Raw genomic sequence first — 25728 nt, forward strand, 5'->3', positions numbered from 1 at the left:
GGAGGATCGACTAGACCCACTCACTTTGGACTTAACCTAACCTAACCTAAACTAACCACTGCTAGAGACGGGGTAATTGCCTTGCTGCCTATACAGTGGCCTACGTGATCCAATACGTCTATCAAATATCAAATATGAAAAACATCATCCTGTAAAGATCGATCGAATGTTTACTAGTGAGAAAACAACGTGTATCAGCGTCCAAATTCACTGTGTGCAGGTAGCCTCAACCTCGATATTTCATTCATTTTCCGCCTCTTGGTATTATCCACCAAAACGGTTTTCTAGACAGGTCCTTTCCCATGCATCGATCAAGAGGCTGCTGGTATCACTATCTTTATCTTAACTACTGAAATGAGCAATCTAAGTATGCTCTGCAAAAAATAAAGACAATCAATTATTATTATTATTGATATCTTATAACCCAAACAATTCGCTAATTAAACTCGTTACTCCGATATCCGATACATCCGGTGGGCGCGACGACACCGGTAATCAGTGACCCAATTATTATTATTATTTATCATACGCTATTGTTTACATAGATTTGACGTTGAGTTATTTTAATATTAAAAATTCATAGACTTTAATGAATAACACATCAAACTCTAGGAAATCATTGATTATTGCCTTAAAGAATCGTAATCCTAAACATTTAAATATTTGGTGTCACATCTATTCATTGAAATATATCTTCCAAATAACGAATAATTTCAATAGATTGATAGATGTAGCCGTTACTACGTGGTAAAAAATCATCATGAAAAATGAGAATTAAAACATCCTACGTTTTGATATCAGTTTATTGTATTCGCTTGAAAATGTCTTTGTACGACGAAATTGCGGAACGTTAGTTAACAATAAAAGTGGTATAAAAACACATTTTCAATAACAAATTATTTCTATCAACATTACTTTCACAAAAGGATTTTTTTTTATAAAATAACAAATGTAATATTTCGTATAAATTTCAATACAAAATGTTATTTTGAAATTTTCATTGTTTTATGAACTGTATCGAATCGCATCGAATCTTTTGTCGATTTAAACAATTAAGAGTAAAGGAATCAATAAAAAACCATTCAGTTACTGAAGTTGATTGAAAATATAATCACAAGTTAGTACATACTTACATTATGCTAAATATTATATGGATATGAGATCTGATTACTCAATACAGACAATATTGAAAATGACTTCACATATTTTGAATATAATTTTTTTAAGATTTTTTACGGACCTCAAGAATCGAAAATGCCTAAGAAAACTCAATTTTTTTATCATGATCAATCATGTTGACTTAGTAACTTTCATACACAGTTATCAGAAATTATGTGTAAATATCATGGACGTATACGTCCATGATAAATATCGGTGATTTGAGTTTTCAGAATGAATATCAATTATTATTTATATACCATGAAAGTCTTTCGAGAAGGAATGTTGAAATTGCAAAATTTCATCAAAAATCGTAAAAGATACAAAACATAACTGTTTTGTGAAAAATTACTTACGAAACTCATATATTTCAATGTTACTAACGAAAAATAAATTATATCAAGTACTGATACTTTTTAATTGTTATAGATCATCGGCAATACCCCACAAAGGTGGCAGCAGTATCCCTTTGCCTGGTTCTGCTATACCTGCTCGAAGATGTCCTCCAGATAAAGTGAGACCAGTTGCAAGTAGCAGCAGAAGTTCTAGTCCTGCGCTGTCAATGATACCACGAGCACCACCAACGCAAATCGCCAGCCCTTATCAAAGCAGCGGACAAACTCAAAAAAATTCTATGTTAGACAAGCTCAAATTATTCAAAAATAACGATAAACCAGCTCCAGTAGCCAATGGTAAAAGAACCAGCAGTTCAAGTGGAGTATCATCAGCAAGGAGTGAACGTAGCGATTCCAGTGTAAGCTTAGAACCTAACTTAGACTTGAAACCGGTACGTAATACATCTAGACTGAAACAAACTCGTCCTGGTAAGCCCACTCAGTCGAAAAATAGCCCAAACTCAACGAAAAAAGAAATCCCAGTGAATAAAACCAACAAAACTGCTATAGATGTGGAAAAACATGCACACAAAGTTGCCAATCTTTCTGCTACTAAACTCACTGAACCAAAAGTTAGAGTTACCATAAACAAAGATAGTTCCATAAAAAGCAATCATCTACCTCTCCACCCTCCGGCTGCTCAGCCCTCGCCTGGTACTTGCATACCGAAGCCCACAGCAGCCGTTAAAGGTACCAGTAAAATTTCAAGGGATACCAGTACCCACTCATTCAAGTTACCCAATAGTACGGGAGTATCAAGAGAAAGCTCTCAAGTATCTTTGAAGCAGCATAAACCAGCTATTGCACTTGTTTCCCCTATTAAAAATGAAAAGGAATCCACCCAACTTTCTGAAAGTAGTCACAGTGCCAGTACTGGTCACCACAGCAATTCTAGCGAAAGTTCCGTCATATATAAACCTTCCAGTGAAAGTGGTTCTGAACACCACAATGTCATTCCAAATAGAAAAGATCCAGTCACTTATATCACTGCGGTTACAGACCAATCCCCACCTCCACCCGCTCCACAGACTCCAAAGGAGACAATCAAACATATCGATAAAACGCAAAATAATTGCAGTGCTGATAAAGAAACCAAAAACATATCGTATAATAACATAGTCAACGAGAAATTAGACTTGTCGAAGGAGATTGATAAAGTTGCTGAAAACCATATCAGAGACATCAACTTAGAGGAGAAAGAAGAAAATAATATACTTTCTATTGAACCGATGAGGCCTTTACTTAGAGGTTACTGTAGCACGTTCACTTTACCTTCGAGGCCAAGACAGTACCAGAGAGTACAACCTGATGGGGGATCTGACTATTGCGAAATTTCTCTTGCTAACGGATACATGTCGGATGGCGAAATGTTGAGGAATACTCAAGCGATAGATATAGGGGATGGATATATGTCAGAAGGAGGGTCCGTTTTGTATGCCAGAAGATTGCAGACGATGCCAGCTCACATGTCTAATGGGTAAGTCAAATTCACTAATTGACCTTTTCTGTAATTTCAGCTTTCCAAATGTTTTTCAATGTACAAAAATTAGTAGGTTATCCGAATTGTAACGTTTTAGCTAAGTTTCGAAAAAAATTCTCATTGTTTTTTCAGGACATAATTTCTTATACTTTTTTTGTGCGGCCCCGTAAATTTATGTTTTGTTCGATGAACAATCGGTGCATATTTGTTTTTTTTCACATACATAGAACACTGGTGAAGGGAAAGTCACTAATATGATATAACAACAAGTAACAAGTGATATTTTTTATAGTTTTCACAAGGCTATCACACAATTTGAATAAACGTGATATTTTCAACAAATCTCACTTCTAAGGCCAATATAAATTTTTTTTCGTGTCAATTGAAATGATGAAATCATTTCCAACTTCTCAGTTCAATTTTTTGTTAATTAGACTCAATACTGAATATATCTATCTGATATTCAGTTAATTGGGTAATACTAAATCAAAGAAAATGTATTTTTCGATAAGAAATATCTGAAAAATGTATTGCTTTGTGTGATTTAAATCACTAGCGTGGAAATCTCCTATATCATACAATAGTTTCACAATATACTCTTAACCCAATTCTTTCCGACCACGTCGAATGTATACATTCTTCATACTCATAACTTGATATCGATTCTGTATAATATAAAGGGTTTTTCAATTGGCGCGGGTAGATTTTGGCGCCCCGTGGCGGCCATTTTGTTTTGGTGACATCTGTCAAATCTTTTGTTTATTATTCAGTTGTTTATGCCAAATCATCATGGCAAATTACACGATTAAACAGCACGTTCAAATGATAAAACTGTATTATCAAAATAAGTGTTCGTTAACGCAAACGGTGCGCGCATTGCGCCCATTTTACGGTAGACGTGGTGGCCCTTCACAGTCGACTCTCCAACGTTTGGTGGCCAAATTTGAGACGACCGGTTCAGTAAACAATCAGCCAACACCCGTTCGTTAAAGGAACGCAAGATCGGCCGAGAACATCGCCGCGGTCCGTGAAAGTGTACAGCAGAACCCGAGGCAGTCTATTCCTCGCCGTGCACAAGAACTCGGCCTTTCGCAGACTTCAACTTGGCGAATTTTGCGTCGGGACTTGGGCCTACACCCGTACAAGATCCAACTGACCCAGGAGCTCAAAGTTCATAACCATGGACAACGCCGTTTGTTCGCTGACTGGGCTTCGAATCGTTTGGAAGAGGACCCCAATTTTGGCCGAAAAATCATCTTTAGTGACGAGGCGCATTTTTGGATGAATGGCTGTGTTAACAAGCAAAATTGCCGTATATGGGCCGACACCAACCCACGCGAGGTTCATCAGGTGATAATGCATCCTCAAAAAGTTACCGTTTCGTGTGGATTTTGGGCCGGCGGCGTAATTGGTCCGTACTTTTTTGAAAACGACATTAGTGAGGCGGTCACCGTCAACAGCGAGCGCTACAGAACGATGATAACTAATTTCTTATGGCCCAAATTGAACCATATGGACCTAGACGACATGTGGTTCCAGCAGGACGGCGCTACGTGCCACACAGCAAACGCCACGATTGACATTTTGCATGAACGATTTGAGGGTAAGGTTATCTGTCGCAGGGGTGATGTGAATTGGCCACCAAAGTCATGCGATTTGACCCCGCTAGACTTTTTCCTGTGGGGTTTCTTGAAGTCGCAGGTCTATGCAAATAAACCACAATCGACCGATGCCCTGAAGGTGAACATAACACAGGCCATCGCTCAAATTCAGCCGGATCTATGCGGAAGAGTCTTTGAAAATTGGACCACTCGGATCCGTGCCACCGTAAGAAGCCGAGGCGGGCATTTGAATGATGTCATATTCCACACTTAATGACATACATGCGCCTTTCAAATAAAAAAATAATTTTGTTAATACCTCACACACAGCTTGTTTTATTCCATTTCAACATCTACCCGCCCTTATTGAAAAACCCTTTATATTGACTTAGATCAGTTTGACATTTCTTGTGTATGTTCTCCTATTCCCTCTCCTATCTTTGGAAGACATATTATTGTGGAGAAGTCAATGCTTCTTACTATATTTGTGTATTTGTGCGAATTGAGATAAAAGTTAATGACTCACTTGTCAAAAACAGTGAAAAGACGAAGTTCCTTGGAATCATTATAGATGAGAACCTCGGCTGGAGGAGTCACCGTCGAAGCATCAAAAGCAAAATGAATTCTCTTGGATATATGTTCAGAACTCTAAAACCAGTACTAAAAAGTACTCAAATACTAATGTTGTATCACAGCTTGGCAGCTTCTACTATAAGATATGGTATATGTTCAATGATGTATTCAAGGCACAGAAGATGCTAATTAGAATTATTGCTAGGAAGAAAAGAAATGTATCATGCAGACCAATTTTCAAAGAATTAGGTGTTCTCACTCTGCCATGTCTACTTATTTTGGAATCATGTTTGTACATATTCAATAACAAGAATACTTTCATGAAAATCAGAGATATACACTCAAAAAAAACTAGGCAAACAAATGATTACTATGAGCCCATTTGTAAATACAAAGTGACAACTAATGATCCTTCACACCTAGGCCTGAAACTTTTTAATAAACTTCCCTGTGATATAAAACACAAATCAGGCAACACACTTAAATTCAAAAAACATCTAGAGAATATTCTATTAGAAAAGTGCTTTTACTCACTAGCCGAGTTTTACGATGAATACTCTAACAGTTATTGCTTTTGTGCATAAGCCGCAGTTAATGTATCAACGTTGTGTATGTGGAGTTGATATTTGTACATATTTCTCTTTGTAATTGTGTATTTTTTGTTTTTGTTTTTTTTGTATTATATTTTTTGTATGTTTTTTTTACAATCTAGGATGAGCATGACTATTCTTATACAAATTGTGAATTTGTTTTAAAGAAAATAAATCTTACTACTGATACTACTACTACTACTACCATTCATTAAAAGTAGAACTCATGTGAATGATATCTGATTTTTATTCCACAACGAATGTTTGAAATACAAACTGAGTAGAGAAAGGTATCTTCAGTATTCATATAGAAGTATTTGTTTCGAAAGAATTTTTTTCTTTCGTGTAATTCAATGTTTATACGAAAGTAGCTGTTTCAGGAGGACTTTCTTTCAGTTTGTGTCTGACAGTTACTTCTTTGCATGATCTACACATCCATGTATAGAGTTACTTATTTTCAAATTGATTACTTCCTTTCTTTGGAAGATTTCCTCATCCTTTTTTTGTATCAAGATGGAGTAGTAGAAAGCCAGAAACTTTCTTTCCCAAAAAATACTACTACTACATTTAACATTCTAAAATTCGAAAAACGGACAAAGCTGAGTCAATAGAGAATCTGCTGAAGAGTAATAAAGGCAAACTGAAACTTACACACCGAAAAGTTGCCGCCTAATATAAACCACTGAAGAGTACAATAAGTCAGAAACTGAAAACAGGAAGATGTTTTTTTTCAGTGTTGAAAACAATATAGAAACTTCAATTTTTCCATTGATTATTCAATTTCAGTGGGGTGAACCTTTATTATATTTCAGCAGATTCTCTATTGATTAACCTTTATTTTTCAGTTTATTCGCTATTTCATTATTTTTCCAACTCACAGAAATTTCGAAGTTTGATTGGTCGATTTCATATCCTCTTATTCGTTCGTTGAAACATTAACCGATTTATGTGACAACCGTTATTATACATATTTCATTGTTGTATATATGTTTCTAATTAGTATCTCCTTGTTTAATATTTCATCTCTGATCTTTCTTCCACGACTTATCTAAATATTTTGGTCCTCTATCATTTTCAAATTTTCAAAATTTATTGTATAATATGTATACTACATTGAAATGAAATTCTTCAATCAATGCTGTTCACGAGTACAAATTCAATTAAACGACTCATTCTCCCGCAAGCCCATGCATTTCATACAATTAGTCTTTGTTGAGCAATTTCCACAGAGATCTAATTTTACATTGAAACAAATGAACCGAAATCCTATTTCATTCTGTCAACTGAAGTATTCCAAACGAGATTCGGTGCTCCAACAAATTAGTTCGAAGATTCCAAATTAGAATGGAACACGGGAAAATAAAAGTGTATTTGTATCCCACAACCTTTTATTATTCGCTACAGTTCCCGTATTCGTTGAAAATGTATTGACAACCTCACAACATTATAATTTGAATTTTTATAGTTTTTATACTTTCATGAAAAGGCCGTTTCAACTGAAATACTTTCAGTTTCGGAACATTTTTTGCTATATCAAATTTTAACATCCCCAGCACGTTTAATTTTTTATTTGATGTGACTTAAACTGGAGGAGAATGTTTTCAGCTTTCTATTTCTTTGTCCATATACAGTATGTCTCAGTAAGTTGCAACCATATGGAAAATTTGTTTAGTATTGATTTCATTAAAAAAAGTCATTTTTATAATAGGTATTGAAGAACTAGAACTTAAATGCAACCATCGGTTATCAAATTATTACATTTGACCAAAATTATGAAACTTTTGATCAGCATCAAAATATTACTTTCAAATGTGCAATTCCGTCAATTAACAATATTTGTTCATCACTCTATAATAACAACGTTATTGAGTGTAATCATTGTACATGTGATCTAGGATGCACTGACAAAAAATGTTTCATAATGATTGTGAAAACTCGTAAAAGTTTATGAAATACGTAAAACTTATTTATATTCATATAATCAAGTAGAAATATTGGTAAAATTCAAGAAATCCTAATTCTATATCGTGAATTAATGCAACTTTATATTTGAACATTATTTTTGATTCTTATCAACTTTTTTAATTACATTTTTTGATATTGAAGATGGATTAAGGTAATTTCCTTTTGAGCGTATTTTTCAAAAAACCTCATAGACGACTGGAAAAACTTGTTAACAGATGGTTGAATTTTGGGTTTCAGTTCTTGGTAAACTTTTGATTAAGGATGACTTTTTTCCTAAAATCAATAATAAAAAAGTTTTCCATATGATTCCAATTTACTGAGACATACTGTATGCATGAAAAATTACTTTTAAAAATAATGAAAGAATCAATATAAGCTTTTAGGTTGATATGTAATTCTAGTTACCCTAGTTATTAGTTTTGAGAATTTTGAAGAAAATACAAAATGACTTTAGTTCGTAGTTGATTGCTGTCAGAATCATCATAACTCAATAATGAATGAAAAATTCAAGATAATTGAAATCTTATAATTCTCAAAAAATGAATTGTATATTATCCTGAAAATAAATGTGATTGGAAATTCCAAAACTATAGAAAGAAACATTGATGAACAAGAACGGATGAGACATGAATTTCAAAGAATTGAAAACTTGATTTCTACAAAATCCATATTTATATCATACTAGCTGCTTCACGCAACTTCGTTCGCATATACTTCAGATTTTGGGTTCAAATATTTTCAATCGTGGTTTTAGAAACAAGATTCCTTGAATTGATAACCATAATACACTAGCGAAAACCATAAATCGGTTGAACCGTTTTCGAAATTGGCATGCACAAGCTCGAATAACAGACAAAAATTGTTTTGGGTTCTAATGTGTTCATAAAGGCCCGCCAATGATAATTTTTGTCAAATATTTTTCATGTACAGACAATGATCAGTTACACTTTTATTATGGAATGTATAGATTAATTTTCCCATCACAACCCATGAAAAATTAAATTAAGCATCAACGAAACGATATTCAACCATAAATATCAACATAGAACCAATAATGAATTCTAACACAAATTTTGATCAATTTATAGAACGGAATGCAATAAATATTAAATAAACTCTTTCAAAATAAATTATTCGATTTTTGAGTAGGGATGACATCAAACAAAATTCATTGCATACCTTTTTCTATTATCTTCCAGATGGCGCGACCAGTAAAAATCGTACACATTAATATTAAGAATATACGAAAGTAAAAGACTGACAAATTAGGAATTAGCAGTACACTTCTTGCCAGTTATATAGGTTGTATATAATATAATTTTGATCAGTGGCTAAAACTATAATAAAAATTTTGAATTTCACCGCTAGTATATAAGCAGCGACAGAAAAAGCAAATTTCCTTGCTGAAAATGTGCATTCCCTTTTATCATGTTGATTTTCTGGGAAAAACACAACCCACTATTCTCACTGTACAACCCCCTCTCTGCAATGCTTACAATATATTGTTCTGCTGACGACAGCACACTTGTCTCGTCATTGCATTTGGATTTCAGGACATTAGCTGCGGATGCACATCTTCACCTGCAGCAGGAGAATGCATATCTTGATGAAGATCCAGAAGTGATATCGAATTGGATTGAAACTAACCAGGTTCCATTCAATACCACAAAAACCCAGGCATCGGTTTTTTGCCAAAAAGATAAATGTCTCCGAACCGGATATAATGTCAGGACAGACTATTCCGCTTTCTGTTTAGATAAGTTTGTTGGGGGTCATAAGGGACACCAATATGTCTTGGCACAATCAAGTCGCTTTAATTGCGAAGGCTGCTTCTCAAATGCTTGGAACACTGTTCCGAACTAATGGAGCTCCGCTCCTAAGCATACCTTGAAGCTCTGGATTCCACCCAGAAAAAAGCTATCCGCTTGATTGGAGATACGAACATCACTTGCAACCTTGATAGTCTGTATCATCAAAGAAAGGTTGTGAATTTCTCTCTCTTCTCTAGATACTTTCACGGGAAGTGTTCAAGTGACTTGGCACATTTGATTCTACCAAGAGCGGTACATATCAGAGATACGCGACAGACTGTGGCTGCTCATCGTTTTGAGGTTTGACTCAGTACACCTCGAAATTCACTGTTTAAGAACTCTTTCATTTGGAGAACTGCGTTTATGTGGAATAAACTTCTCGAGAACGTTTTTCGGATATTAACTCATAGTCTAGTTCACATGTACTTTTTTTTGTAACATTTTTCAGCCCTGTCCAAAAATTACGACCAAGGTGTCATTCGATTCGTATTTTTGCCTAGAAAGTTTAAGGGAAGGTCCGAAAACGCGCCGATAAAAATTACAAAAGTTATAAACAATTAAGTGAAAAAGAAATGTGGGTTTAGTTTTTTCTTGATATTGTTATAAACAATTTTTTTTTATTTTTTTTTCAATACTTTGTTCTATAATAAAAGTAACTATGTGTTTTTTTCAATTCATTCTATTTTTTATAAAACTTCTAATATTGTGATATCTTGATACTTACTTGTCTTTTTCATTCGCTCCTTCGCTTTTATAATTATAATAATTTTCAAACTATTGCAGTTATGATAAATATACTTCGTCTTTTTTGTTCATTATGAATTTATTAACAATTTAAGCCTTTTACTAAAGTTGTAGTCCTATTATTTATTTGATTATTGATCGTTATTTATTAAAAAAAAAAAATTTCAAGTCTTTTCAACATAAACTTCGTGTCATGTAACAATAAATCATAAGGATTTTATTACTTGCACTTTTAGTAGTTGTAGGATCATTAACATTCACTTATTGTCATATTTGTATGGAGTTTAAGAAAATTAAATGAAGCAATCAGTCATTCTGTTAATTTAATTTTAATGAGTTTACTCATTAAGCTTCTTTAAATTTCCGATGTTCACAAAATTTTAAATACTTTAAAATTCCGGTGTATACCTGTATGCGATATTCTTTTGTTACGTGGAAGAAACATCTGCTTACGGTTTTGAAGGGTTTACCCTTATACCTGACCTGAACACATAATTACTTTTATTATAGAACAAAGTATTGAAAAAAAAATTTAAAAAAAATTGTTTATAACAATTTTTTTAAATAAACAATTTAAAAAAAAATAAAAAAAAGTTTTTCCAAAACTTTAAAGAACAATAGAATTCATGATTTAAAAAAAAACGGTTCCTTAATTTTAATATTTAGTTACAAAAAACGATTGTTAATTAACAAACGCATTTTTTAGCAACAAAGAAATTTTTTCAAGAAACCATTTTTTTTTTTAAATCATGATTTTTTTCAACTAACATAATGAAAAAAAAATTATTTCGAATTGCTTATAAACAATCTATTTGTTTATAATCAATTTATTAACAATAGCTGTAAAAAATTAAAAAAAAATTATTAATTAGTTTTTAGCCATGACAATAAAAAATAAAAAAATAAATTTTGTAATGTATTTTTTATAAAATTATAATTTTAAATTGTTAATAAAAAAATAGAAAATAACAATTTTTTTATTTTGGCAACGGTAATGTATTTCTTTGCCAATAACTTCACCAAAGGAAAAAAATGCCAGGGTTTTAGTTTAATAATTATAGGGATTTTTATATTAACTGGAATAAAAACAATTTTAGATAAATATATTATTTATTGCAAAAATCTAAATTAAATGACAGTAATTTTTCGTACAATTAAAACAGAAAACAACTTCTAACTTGTAATTAACGGTAGAATGAATAATGAATTTCTAACTTTTCAATCAGTCTTCCAAATAGATGATCTAGCTAGTATTTCAGCAATAAAATGCTCGGTATTCATTTTTTGCGGCGAAAACAACTAAAGTCGTTTGATCACTGCCCTATTCGCCGCGACTGCCGCTCGACTCCGTAGCTCGCGCCGTACCAGTGTTGCCAACTAGTAGAACTATAAAGTCGCTACACATGAATCAAAATTTCGCCACACTGCTTCATATTCAGCTACGCTTGTATATCTGACGCAATCAGTTGGCTCATGCGCCCTATCCAAAATTGAATACCACAGAACTTACAGTTTGTAGTTTGTGTACAGTTCAGATACCACCAAACTGAACTGTCACTAATGTAAATAATCAGGATCATGATAATTTTCAACCACGCAACTCAGTAGATGATACCTAATTTTCTAAGTTTACAGCAATTAATTTTTGAAAGCTGTCGTCTCGACCAAATATTTCTTAGCTTGAAAAAACGATTTTGAAAAGTAAAAATGAAAATCAATTTGTTCACGTATGTATAGTCACACTGAGCTCTTGGACGATTATTCGCAACAGGACTAATCCATCCTTTCAAGTTGGAATCAGACAAACAATGTTGATAAAAAGTTTGTTTCCACGACTTTTTGTATTTTTTTGAAGATATCCCATTCACGTCAATTCCAACTGCGATAGCTCTTTCGCTCGAGTCATAATCAGATGACCTATCTTCTATTTCTACTGTAATTTGTTTCATACAAGTTATAATACTCGATACAGTCAAGACTTTCAGTTTCAAGGTGTTGGAGGTTGTAATACGGTTCATGATATGAATGAAAATATTCAAAAATATCCTTCTCATTCATCATATAATGGCCTCACTACTAAGACTATAACGTATTAGCTGTCAGCTTCGAGTGCTGTCTGCGGATAGCCTTAGTTGCTGAGGCCATTGAATCGAAAAGAAGAAGGAGAGTGCTGTCCACTGCCTCTTCTTCTTCCATATTTTTTTCATATTCGCTACCGTCGAGTAAATTCCGCTACAGTAGCGGAATTCCGCTACTGTAGCGTCATACTGATTCATGTATTTGTTTTACTCGCCCGTCGCGCCGCAAGTCGCCCACGCGTTTCGCTTGGTACATTTCGCCGGTCGCTTCGCCGGTCGCCGTTGAGCGTGGCTTCATGAGTGCATTGCTATGCGTTTGTTTCAGTCGCTAGACGCTTCGCCGTTCGCACCGCCCGAATATTCGCATCGGCGAGTGTTCCGTGGCCAGGCTGTAACTGTTTGTGGTTTCGAGTTTTTAGGCCATAGTCTTTTGGAATTTTTTGTAACGGTTCGCTGGCGCAAGTTGCCGGCATCTATCGCTAACGTCATAGGTGCCTCCTATGACGACCTAAAAAGCCGGAACATCCAGTAACAGTAGTTTTACCGTCACCACTGAATTCATAAAGTAGTTCCAGAAAATGATGCTGAGATTATAAATAATAAAATGAATATGAACTTTCAAACAAGTACTGAGCAAAAGTAACAACAGACATATAATGTATCCACTATTTTTTTCGTCTTGAACTTAATGAATTGCTTGGCAGACAGAAAATACATCGTAATCATCAAAATCAATAAACTATTTCTGCTGTCTCCAATATCCTCGAATGTCTTCGTCTCGTTTTCAATTACTTGCAAGGCCATCTCAGTAGCTATTTATATAAGACCAACAGCTAATCAAATAAATTCCTGAACCGTGAGTGAGTATCACACGTAAAACTCTTATCGGCATCCAATCTAATATAAGTGAAGTAACATGTATTCCCAGTTGTCGGTCACAAGGGTGGGTGGGCTAAGCGATGTTACACGAGAAGAAAAACTGATCTACAGAAAAGGGCACGGATGGATTTTCTCAGATTTCTAGACGAAGGATACATTTTTGTCGACAATATATTTTGCAGAACATAAAAAACTGTTTTGTAGTTTTGTTTCATTGAAGTAAATTACCGCACTGAATAACTTTAACAACATTAGTTAGAAGTCAGGGAAACTGATGAAAACTTCAGTGTACAAAGCTGTGAAATATAACTACATAGTGGTTCTGACTGAATGAAAAATATTTAACAAATAGGATGTTTCCTATTTTTAAAAACTCAAAATTTTGAGATATTTTTGATACATTCTACTTATACTATAAATGCAAAATATTGTAAGTTTGATTGTTTGATTTCCAATCTCGCAAAAACTGGATATATTTAGCCATTATTCACCATCCACACCATCACCCTCACCATAATCTAAATTATAAATTCGAGTGAACACGGAGCTCCCCAGTCAGTCGTTACTGAGATTTGGAGATACTACCATCGCCTCGCAGACAACTTATACCTTCTGAAGATGTGCAGATGGAGTAGTAGAAGAAACGTTTGGCCTACCACCCAGGAGTTTGTTCGCTCTAATTCTTTTCATTGATCAATGATCACACATTCATTTTTCAAAAACATACAAGTTGTTTATGGGAAGGAAGTCAGAAATAATATAAACAGTAACAAAGAATTAACAAATGAATAAATGTTACAGACAGAAAATTGCTATACATGAATATCAGTAATGAGTTTAGAATTTCCACCAGTAATTTATTTTAGATTTTAGTTTGCCAAACTTCTTAATTATATTTGGTGTTCCAAAATGAAAATCTTTCCTAAAATGAATTGGCACCTTGATATCAAAGATGAACCGAGCTCCTGACACCTTTCATTCCTCACAAACATTGCCGTCACTGAAGGGAAACTTTTGATATCGCGTCACGAACCTGCGTTCATTAATCTAGAGGGCGTGAAAGCAATAGGTGATTTCACTCCTCTGCTGTGTGGAACAATATTTATTATGCTGTTATTGTACGGAAAACCCATTTAACACAATAGGGCTGGCACATTCCCATTCATCACCGTGATTATGAACTTAAATTGTTTATTAAGGCATCGGAGATAATCGAGTTACGATTTAGTATTCCGGCTCATGATCGTGGCAAGGGACTTTTTGTGCCATATCATGGATTTTGAAACCCCAAAAATTTTATCAGGGAAGATGTCTAAAGTAAGCCGAGCCAAGCTCTAAGTTTTGGAAAATTGTATGTAACGTTGAGTAGTCAACATTAAGCGTAAAGAAATATGACTTTTAACAACTGGGAATATTTTTTTTTCAAAAACTTTTCGGCCATAATAATTACAAATTATATATAGGATACATGAAAATTCTATCAAAATGAATAGTGTACATTTGTGAAAATATGAATAATTGTTGTAGATTATAAGTAACATTAATAATGCAGGCCGTTTTATTTATCATGTGGTAACATTGCTATATTCTAAACCGTAACAGATACGAAGACGATTAAATAGGAAAAAAGGTAGCTGTCATCGGAAACAATACAATGGTCAAAGAAAATTTACGGGGACTGTCGCCCTTCTCGAGTTATACGGAGAAAACAAAAAATGCTGTTTTTCGTTTTTTTTTTTTTCGAATGGAATTGTTATTTCGGAGAATATCATAAAATGGGAAAGGAAAATGTTATTGTATTCGAAGTATACTATGATGATGTAATAATAAATATTATGAAACGTTTCGTGTCAACATGGCCACCATCAACTTTTTATTTAAATATGGACCTGTCTTTTTATTACAGATATTGATAAAGCGATAAATTCACAATCCAAGGGTATATCACATTTGATATTTTTATAGCGCTTCATTTGAAAAATCCACCATCATCAGTGACAACAATTTTAAATAACGGTCCTGTCAATAATCTGAAACCTTGCTCGCCAGGATAATTCATGTTCAAATCTGTTTCCAATTCAAAAGTCTTTAATGCTAATCACGAACAAAATTCCAATTGCGTTGTTCTACGACATCTAGTTATTGAAGGCAACGTGAGTTTTTTTCTATAGTCGAGTTCACAAGTTCAAAATGGTGAAAAATAGAGATAATGATCGGCAAACTACGTGCGATGGCTAATTCAATCCGGAATGATATTTAGAAAAACGTGTAGAAACCGTTTTTCAGCACATGAAAATTTGCAAAAGTTGTAAACAAATTAGGATGTAAAAAAATATTTAGGAATATGAACCTGCCTAAATATTCTCAAGGATATAAACGGAATTTTTGAAAACTCCGTTCGAGTATAAACCCCTTGATAAAAAGTAAAACAGGAACCTCTGGCGTAGAATAAATCCAAAACAAGCACTTTTCCCAATCACCAGAAATGCAATACTCTTCTCGACATGCGTTTCACCAACCGAATTGGTCTCTTCAGGACACTTTATTCATCACCTGAAGAAGATAAAGAAAACTTTGGGAAATGTCCTTGTGGATATAAACCGCCCCTTGGACAGCTGCCAAATGAGCCATCTTTTGGTATATAGTTCTTCGGTCCATTTGAAGTATCTGTAACGATTGAGAACCTGGCTGAACATTTTTAAGAAGTATAAACCATTGTATAATTTCACCTCAAAATATACCGTCTCTTGGTATTTAATTATTGAATTGAGCAAACTTTTAGTTATGGTACAATTGCATCTCACATTATATATGAATTTATGGAGAAAATAAATTTTTCATTTATTTTCGACGCCATCGATGTTTTGGCTGCTAGATAAAAACGGCCGCTGAAAAATGGCTAACTTCACACCGATTGGTTTTTATAATGTTATTGTTGCCACAATACAGAATATATTGCAACCAATTCGTCAAAATATTATAAATTAGTACATATTGCTAATGAAGAGAACTGTGATAACATTTGAAACTGAACTTATCAATAATTATGGCGTTTGAGGACGAATTTCGAATATACAAATTGCAAAACAAATCTGCGAATGAAAACAACAATTGCACAGTGATTTTGGCGATTGGTTCTAACTTATTAATTATTAAATTTCTTGAATACGTGATGAAATTAGAATGCATGTATTATCAGGAAAGGTAATTTGATTAATAGTTATGTAAATAGTTGTAGAATAACGTAGTTATATATGAGCAGAAAATCGCACCTGCTTGATTTTATGCAAATCATTTCACGTTCAAGCGATAGTTACTGGACTAAATATCCATGCTTTCCATTTTCTCATCACATACTTAAATCCGAAGCGAGTAATTACAGGATATTATTTTATTCAGAAATAAACTAATAGTCGGGTCCTGATTTCTGTAGCATTCAGCATTCAGATGCAAATGTACTGTGAAGTGAATAAATGTTTATTCTCTAATTGGTTTTATCATTACTCGTGTGTATAGATCATGAAGCCAGTTCGAAATATGTGACATAAATGTACTTCATGAGGCTTTCCTAGGGAGATTGTATTCAACTAAATGATTTCAAGTAATCCATTCATAAGATAATACGCTTGCACTAGAAAGTTTAATTCGCATGTGATCTAAACTGTTGAGAAACATACTATTACTGTTAATTAAACATACAATAAGATAGTCTGTCGAACACATTGAAAAGTGAGCTACTTGCAAATATTTTTATGGGCGAAAAATTATCGTATACACTTGATTAATGAAAATTTTTTTCCGAAGACAAAAATTTTATAAAGGGAAACATATGCTGAATTTCAAATAAGCAATCACACGCACCTGAAACTTATGTCCGAATTTAGTGAAGTCAATAGTCTGTATAAATTGGTAGTCATCGTGTTTCAGTGTGTGTGGCATGATGGTTTGCTGGCTAAACTTCGATACTATGGCTTGTCGGATCATTTTTGTATATAGCTCTTCAGCTTTCTGAAAGAACGTTCCCTGCAAGTGACCATGGATGGATATATCTCGAATACTTTTAAAAATCAACGCTGGTGTTCCCCAGGTATCTATATCTCCAACACTCTTTCTATTGTATATCAACCACTTATTGGAAAATACCAAGAAACAAGTGTGCTGACGACAGCACACTTGTTTCGTCATTCCATTTGGAATTCCAGGACAACGGTGGCGGATGCAAATCTTCACCGGCAGCCGGAGGTTGTATATCATAAAGAGGATCTAGAAGTAATTTCAAATTGAGGTGAAAACAACCAGGTTCAATTCAATGCCACAAAAACACAGGCATCGGTTTTCTCCAAAAAGATAAATGTCTCCGTACCGGATATAATAATGAGAGGTCAGACAATTCCACTTTCTGCTTCGATAAGTCTGTTGGGGGTTAAAATGGACACCAATATGTCTTGACAGAATCATGTCGCAGGAATTGCAAAAGCCCCTTCTCAAACGCTTGGAACACTGATCCAAACCAGAAAACTGTAAACACCTCAGCAACTTTTGATGCTTTCTAAAGCTCAGATCAGAACTTCTCTAGAGAATTGATTTCATGTATGGAGCTCCGCCCCTAAGCATACCCTGAAGCTGCTGGATTCCATCCAGAAAAGAGCCATCCGCCTGATTGGAGATGCGACCATCACCTGCAACCTTGATAGTCTCGAACATCGAAGAAAGTTTGGAGATTTGTCTCTCTTCTATACATACTTTCATGCAAAGTGTTGAAGTGACTTAGCACATTTGGTTACACCAAGAGCGGTACATATCAGAAATACGCGACTGACTGTGGCTACTCATCGTTTCAAGGTCAACTCGGTACACCTCGAACTTCAATGTTCAAGAACTCTTTCATTTGAAGAAATGCGTTTATGTGAAATAAACTTCCTGAAAACGTTTTTCCAAATGAATTTAATCTCCTGCGATTAAAATCCAATGTAAATCACTACTTTCGCACAGGGACCGCTTCTAGAGCGCCTTAAGGTTTTTCCTGTAGTGCTTGTGTTTTTTCCTTAAGAAAAGAAAGAAAGTCAGTAAGGTTATAATAAAGAAAACAATTAAGTTCAGATACAAACCGGGAGAAAAAACTACTTCCATATAAAAATTGAATTACATGAAAGAAATTATGAAACAACTACTTTCATATGAACATTGAATTATACGAATATCACTATTTTCCATTCAATATATCTGTTCTGTTTGAAAAAAAAAATCTGTTTTCCGTTAATCAGCTGTCGCCCCCATACGAACGGCAACTCTCAGAAGTTGAGAAACTAACGAGGTCTTACCTTTTAACGTGTTATTCCTAACACGGTAGGTATATATATATATATATATATATATATATATATATATATATATATATATATATATATATATATATATATATATTCGTTCAAATTAATAATAACAACCAGTTGGATATAAATCCCTTAGAGTCTGACAATGTCATAAATGAGACTGATCTACCTCCAGTTCCTATACTTTTCTCTTCTTTACCATACATAAGTGATATGATACCCAAGTTATGCAGAATTTTCAAAGATTTAAATGTAAAAATAGCTTTTAGAACCATATTCACCATCAATAAATTATTTTCTAAACTTGAAGATAAAACTTCAATTAACTTTCAATATCAATTAATTTATTCTATTCCATGCTTAAATTGTGGCAAGGAATATATTGGTCAAACGTCAAGATTACTCAAAGACAGAATCAGCTCACATAGAAGTGATAGTAGATTACATCCTGAGAAATGTGCTCTCAGTAATCATGTGTCCAAAGAAGGCCATAACATGGACTATAATTCAACAAAAATTTTATCAACTGAAAGAAATATATCTAAAAGATTGTTTTTGGAAATGTCATTTATATTACAATCAAATAATTGCCTCAATAAAAGATCAGGCATTGATCACCTCAGTGAAATCTATGCCTTTTTATTAGACATTGACAAAAATTTACATGAATTCCAAACCAATAACTATCTGGTTTTTCATTAATATAACTTCATTAATTTTAAAACAATTTTCTCTTCCAACAAACTTCCAACCTTCCTTTCATTTAACAACACCTCCTTACTTGTTTTCCTCAAGACTAATGAGGATGTTTGTCAATTAATTAACTTATTTGATTTTTGGGTTTTCTCATTGAGTTACTTACAGAACAGCAGATGTCTCTGATCACACATGCACCATAATAGTTCTCTTTTGTTCCATAGTTGTATCATCTACAAACAAACACACCTTTTCAAACAGAATTACTTGACAGCTGACAGCGTCAAATTGTTTTGTGTCTCTCTCTTTGTTCTTTAACCACATGGCTTTTACCGGTAATCGATAATTTTAAACAAATAACGATTTTTAGTAAATTCAATTTAATATTCTTCTTTGTATCTTGTGAGGAGTCAACCACTTTTATTTTAATGACTTTTTTTATTGTATTGACATGTATCAATTGTGTAAATATAACATTCTGTTCGACACGGTCAACCTCACTAACAGTAAGTTGTGACCTTTTTAAGTAATAATTTGTATAGTGTATCACCATCATATAAATTTTGTAGCTTTTCCCTGAAGATGATTATAAATTTTATCGAAATATTGGAATAACTTGTGTTACAAGAGTACATTTCCGTTCTGCTAAATATGTTGCATGTCCCATATATATATATATATATATATATATATATATATATATATATATATATATATATATATATATATATATATATAAACTGTGACAGTTTCTACTATGAATCAGATACAATATATTAAACAGTTACGATATGAAATTTTACTTATATGGAACCCTATTATCCTAAATTGTTAGTAATGAAGTTGTTCGGAATACGGACACTTATCTTATTACATCATCAGTACCATTCTGGATAACATTACAAGATGAAGCGATCATTTCATACATAACATCACGACTTTTTGTCACAGATGAGGTGATCTACTCGTGTCACGATGACAGAACTTAAAGACACTCAAACGGTTATTTCATTTAATCCCAGCCATAATAATCTTGTTCGCATTGAAATTAATCTGTCCTAAAAATATATCCTTTTCGATTTATTTGATTTGACTTGAGCACATGTTAGCTATTTAGTGCTTTATTTATTGAAACGAGACTGATGTGTCAAAGGATTTTTCGGGAATAAAAATACATAATTATTGCTATCTCAACAGCCTGATAATGGCTAATGACGACGAAGATTATTGACAAGAAACTGGATTCGAAAAGTGATGCTATAAAGATGGATAAAATATTTTTGCGGGACAAATTGCTCGAAAATTACAAGCAAATAATGATATTCCGTAAAGTTTTATTCAAGATTTTCTAAACAATATTACTATGGCTGGGAGTTAATCAAATAAGCGAATGAATGTCATTACGTACAGTCATCGATGGCATGGGTGAATTCAACCCATTCCATGACAAAAAGTCGTAATTATAAACGAATTGAGTGTTTTTTCCTATAATGTTGTACGAAATATATATATATATATATATATATATATATATATATATATATATATATATATATATACGTATTACATATATTATAAGAAATTATATTATATATGTTTATATATATATATATATATATATATATATATATATATATATATATATATATATATATATATATTGGGATAGCAGCGAAGCGCAAGTGTACTCTTATAACATTATATTTCCAATATTTCGACAATGGTTATTGTCATCATCAGGGAGCTAAGAATCAATACAGAACTTAAGTTAATAGATGAATACTTACAATGTTAGTGAGATTGGATATATTTGAAATATAATGTTATAAGAGTACACTTGCGCTTCGCTGGTATCCCAAATAACTCCAAGGAATTGTTCGTAACTAGTCAGCAAAGACTACCTCTCTCTCTCTCTCTCTCTCTATATATATATATATATATATATATATATATATATATATATATATATATATATATAAATTAAACAAAATATTTTTTAATTCCTCATCCATATCAGACATTAATATAACCTTACCACTAAACCCAAATATAATTGAAAACAATGGAAATAATATTGCTCCAACTCCAGTTTTTTACAGTACTTTACCCTTCATTAAGGAGATCACCCCCAAACTCTCTAGAATTTTCAATGAATTGCCTAATATTAAAATAGCCACCAAAGCAGTTCTCTCTAGAATTTTCAATGAATTGCCTAATATTAAAATAGCCACCAAAGCAGTTCTCACGATTAGAACTTTACACACCAGAGTTAAAGATAAACCCCTCATTACTTCTCGAATGAATGTAATATATAGTATTCCATGTCAATCGTGCAACAAAATCTATGTTGGTCAAACGTCAAGAACTTTAAGTTCCAGAATAACTTCTCACAAAAGCGATTGTAGACACTATCCTGAAAGATGTGCTCTAGCTGAACATGTCAATAAGTTTGACCACCATATGAATTTTGATGCCACTAAGGTCTTAGCTAGTGAAACACATTTAACAAAAAGGTCCTTTCTTGAAATGGCCTTCATTGCTGAAAATAAAAATTGCATCAACAAAAAAACAGATATTAATCATCTTAGTGAGATATATTCCTATCTTTTGACGTTAGATAAAAATCCATATAACAATGTTTCAATGAATTCACCTAATCTAGCATTAATAGAATAATGTACTTTATACTTTAATCCAAATGTTATTATCCTACATTCACTTTAAAAAAAGCTGCACAGGTAGAAATTTCCAAAAATAATTCTTTACAAGTTAAACTTGGTAACAGCTTTTATCACTAGAACCACTGACATATGTCATGTCAACTATCTGTCAATCCTTCCAAATGTAATGTTTTGTGAAATTTTGACATGTGACATATATATATATATATATATATATATATAAAACTTGGGAATTTCTTTGGGTGAACAGCAGAACGGAAGTGTACTCTTATAACACAAGTTATTCCAATATTTCGATAAAATTTATTATCATCTTCAGGGAAAAGCTACAAATGTTTTATGGTGATAATACAATATGAAAAAGTTATTTTATTTTAATAATGATATACAAATTTTTTTATACAACTTACTGTTAGTGAGGTTGGCCGTGTCGAAAAGAATGTTATATCTAAACAATTGAAACATGTCAATACAATAAAATAGTCATCAAGTTAAAAGAGGTAGACACCTCAATGGATACAAAGAAGAATAATGAATTAAAACTTTTAATAAAATCGTTATTTGTTTTAAAATTATGGGAATACCGGTAAACGCCATGTGCATTCAGAAACAAGGGAAAGAGGCACAAGACAGTTGACATATTGAAAATGACAGTTGTCATGTCATTATATTATAAAGGTGTGTTAGTTTGTAAATGATAACAGTCTGGAACACAAAGGGAACTGATTATGGAACAAGTGTGATCAGAGACATCTGCTGTTCACACTTGTTCCATAATCAGTTCCCTTTGTGTTCCAGACTGTTATCATTTACAAACTAACACACCTTTATAATATAATGACATGACAACTGTCATTTTCAATATGTCAACTGTCTTGTGCCTCTCTCTCTTGTTTCTGAATGCACATGGCGTTTACCGGTATTCCCATAATTTTAAAACAAATAACGATTTTATTAAAAGTTTTAATTCATTATTCTTCTTTGTATCCAGTGAGGTGTCTACCTCTTTTAACTTGATGACTATTTTATTGTATTGACATGTTTCAATTGTTTAGATATAACATTCTTTTCGACACGGCCAACCTCACTAACAGTAAGTTGTATAAAAAAATTTGTATATCATTATTAAAATAAAATAACTTTTTCATATTGTATTATCACCATAAAACATTTGTAGCTTTTCCCTGAAGATGATAATAAATTTTATCGAAATATTGGAATAACTTGTGTTATAAGAGTACACTTCCGTTCTGCTGTTCACCCAAAGAAATTCCCAAGTTTTGTTCTTAACTAGTCAGCAAAGACTGTCCTTCAACTATATATATATATATATATATATATATATATATATATATATATATATATATATATATATAATATGTATACTTCAGTGTTCATATAAAAGTATTTATTTCGAAAGAATGTTTCTTTCGTGTAATTCAATGTTTATATGAAAATAGCTGTTTCAGGGGGCTTTTTCTTCATGATCTACACATCTTTGAATAGAGTTAATTTTTGAAATTGATTGCTTCCTTCATTTCATTGGAAGATACCATTTTATGTGTAAGTGTCTGGTAAGTAATAATACATTTCCCACGAACTGAGGTTCAGTGAGCAGCGTTGAAAAGATTCACCGCTTTGAACATGGAAAATCGAATGTCTTTTTAAGAGAGTAACGGGACAAATAGCGTTTGAAGCATATTCAATGAAATTTCCACTCCACTAAGTGTTCTTTTTTCTCACTTAAGTTAGACAATTTTCATATATTCTGTTTTAAATATTCTGCTGTCACCCCTATTTCAGGTTTTCTATTCATGTGTCCCCGTCACGACTCGAGGAAAAAAGTGAACAGTTTTTGCATTTTGTGTTCGATGCACAGTTCTAGTTCTGTTTCTGTAGTATAATGACATACATCTAAGATTCTAAGCCAATATGTTTTTCTTAATTCTCCCGAAATACATTTCAATTTAAATTTCTGTCAAGCTGTAGGATCAGTATATACATATGATGAAACCAAACAGTGTCAAAAAGTCAAAAGTTTTTTTCTCTTCTGCAAAACCTGAAGGTTAGAATAATACGAGTATACCAAAAAGTTGCTTCCAAGAAGCATTTTCGTTAATCAAAATTTCACTCTTTGTGTCTTTGAGACACGGTATGAAATTGAATATTTTGTACCTATGACATTTCTGAGATAGAAAACCAATAAACTTTAATGATGAGTTGCGGGCCCCTTTGCAATTCTCTGGAGATAAGTTTTAATTTACTAACATGCTGGTAATTGGTATACACACCATTACATAATTGAAACCGTCTGGGAGTTTGTGTAATCCTTTTGAATGCTTGCGTTTTCATGTACCGAATAACTGCATTTAATTTGATTTGAAGTTAACTAGAGAATACAAAACGGATTTCTCCTAATTTGTTTCGGGAAATTATTAATAATCGGTTTACTAATAATGATGGTATAGGGTACTGCATTAAATATTTTTGAATCTTACATCTGCAGTATTATATTTCTGTAATTTTATATTCAAACTAATTGCTGTTAGGATGGTGAAACGGTATTTGCATTAAATATTCATTCTCTCGAGCACATTTACACGTTAGATTCATGGGCTATTCGTTATCTACAATATGTAAAGTAGTAGTAGTAGTAAAGTATACAGATATATATATATATATATATATATATATATATATATATATATATATATATATATATATATATATATTGAATGATGCAACTAATTTTCCTTTATTTTCAGTATTTTAATATTAAATTTTACAAAAAGGATTTGAAGCTTTATATCTTCTATTAATTATCTGCGAGCGCTTTCGACAGCTGGTCGTACTGTCATACGACTGAACGACTGAACGACTCAAACTGAACTTGTCATCCTGTCATATGCCTCTTTATACGGTCAGAACGTCTCAACTTAGGTATTTCAGGTACTTAAGGTAAATTTGCCTGTATTTGTACTGCATTTGTACTGCATCAGGTACTCTTCTTTGTGTTAGATCTTCTCTAGGAATGTGTATGGTTATGTTTAATGTATTGAATGTGAGGTCTTGTTGTGTTTTGATTTGTACTTGTTCCTCGATAAGTGATTTATGACTGTTAAATTTATGGATGTTCAAGTTTTCCCAAATATCCATGCGGTTTCCCTTGTTGACTTGTTTTATGAGTTTCACTCATATTCACATTCAATATTTGTTCACATTCAATATATTAAACAAAACCATACACATTCCTAGAGAAGATCTAACACAAAGAAGATTACCTGATGCAGTACGAATACAGGCAAATTTACCTAAAGTACCTGAAATACCTGAGTTGAGACGTTCTGACCGTATAAAGAGGCAGACGACAGGATGACAAGTTCAGTTTGAGGAGTGCCTAGAAGATGACAGTACGACCAGCTGTCGAAAGCGCTCGCAGATAATTAATAGAAGATATAAAGCTTCAAATCCTTTTTGTAAAATTTAATATTAAAATACTGAAAATAAAGGAAAATTAGTTGCATCATTCAAAATATATATATATATATATATATATATATATATATATATATATATATATATTGTAGATAACGAATAATTAGTGACTGGATTAAATATAAATCGGTTCAATTCGTGAGGTTGCAGTCAATAGCTGGGTTGTTACATAGAAAAATCTTTGTTATATGTCAAGCTTTCGGTATATTTCACACCTTCGTCAGGACAATAAAAGAATAAAATATGAAA

General features: G+C 32.8%; 1 protein-coding gene across 3 annotated transcripts in view; it reads left to right on the forward strand.

Annotated features, from left to right (window-relative positions):
- The window catches only part of sick (sickie), a 678280-nt gene that overhangs the window by 477518 nt on the left and 175034 nt on the right, over positions 1 to 25728 (forward strand). For all 3 annotated transcript variants that reach the window (XM_074173106.1, XM_074173104.1, XM_074173105.1), the window contains one exon: positions 1588 to 3030. In XM_074173106.1, the coding sequence (XP_074029207.1) occupies positions 1588 to 3030 (1443 nt within the window). The remainder of the gene's footprint in view (positions 1 to 1587; positions 3031 to 25728) is intronic.

Source organism: Leptinotarsa decemlineata, unplaced genomic scaffold, assembly GCF_025532065.1.
Source record: "Leptinotarsa decemlineata unplaced genomic scaffold, Ldec_3_MD MMD2_tig00000199_RagTag_RagTag, whole genome shotgun sequence".
Taxonomy (NCBI): Eukaryota; Metazoa; Arthropoda; class Insecta; order Coleoptera; family Chrysomelidae; genus Leptinotarsa; species Leptinotarsa decemlineata.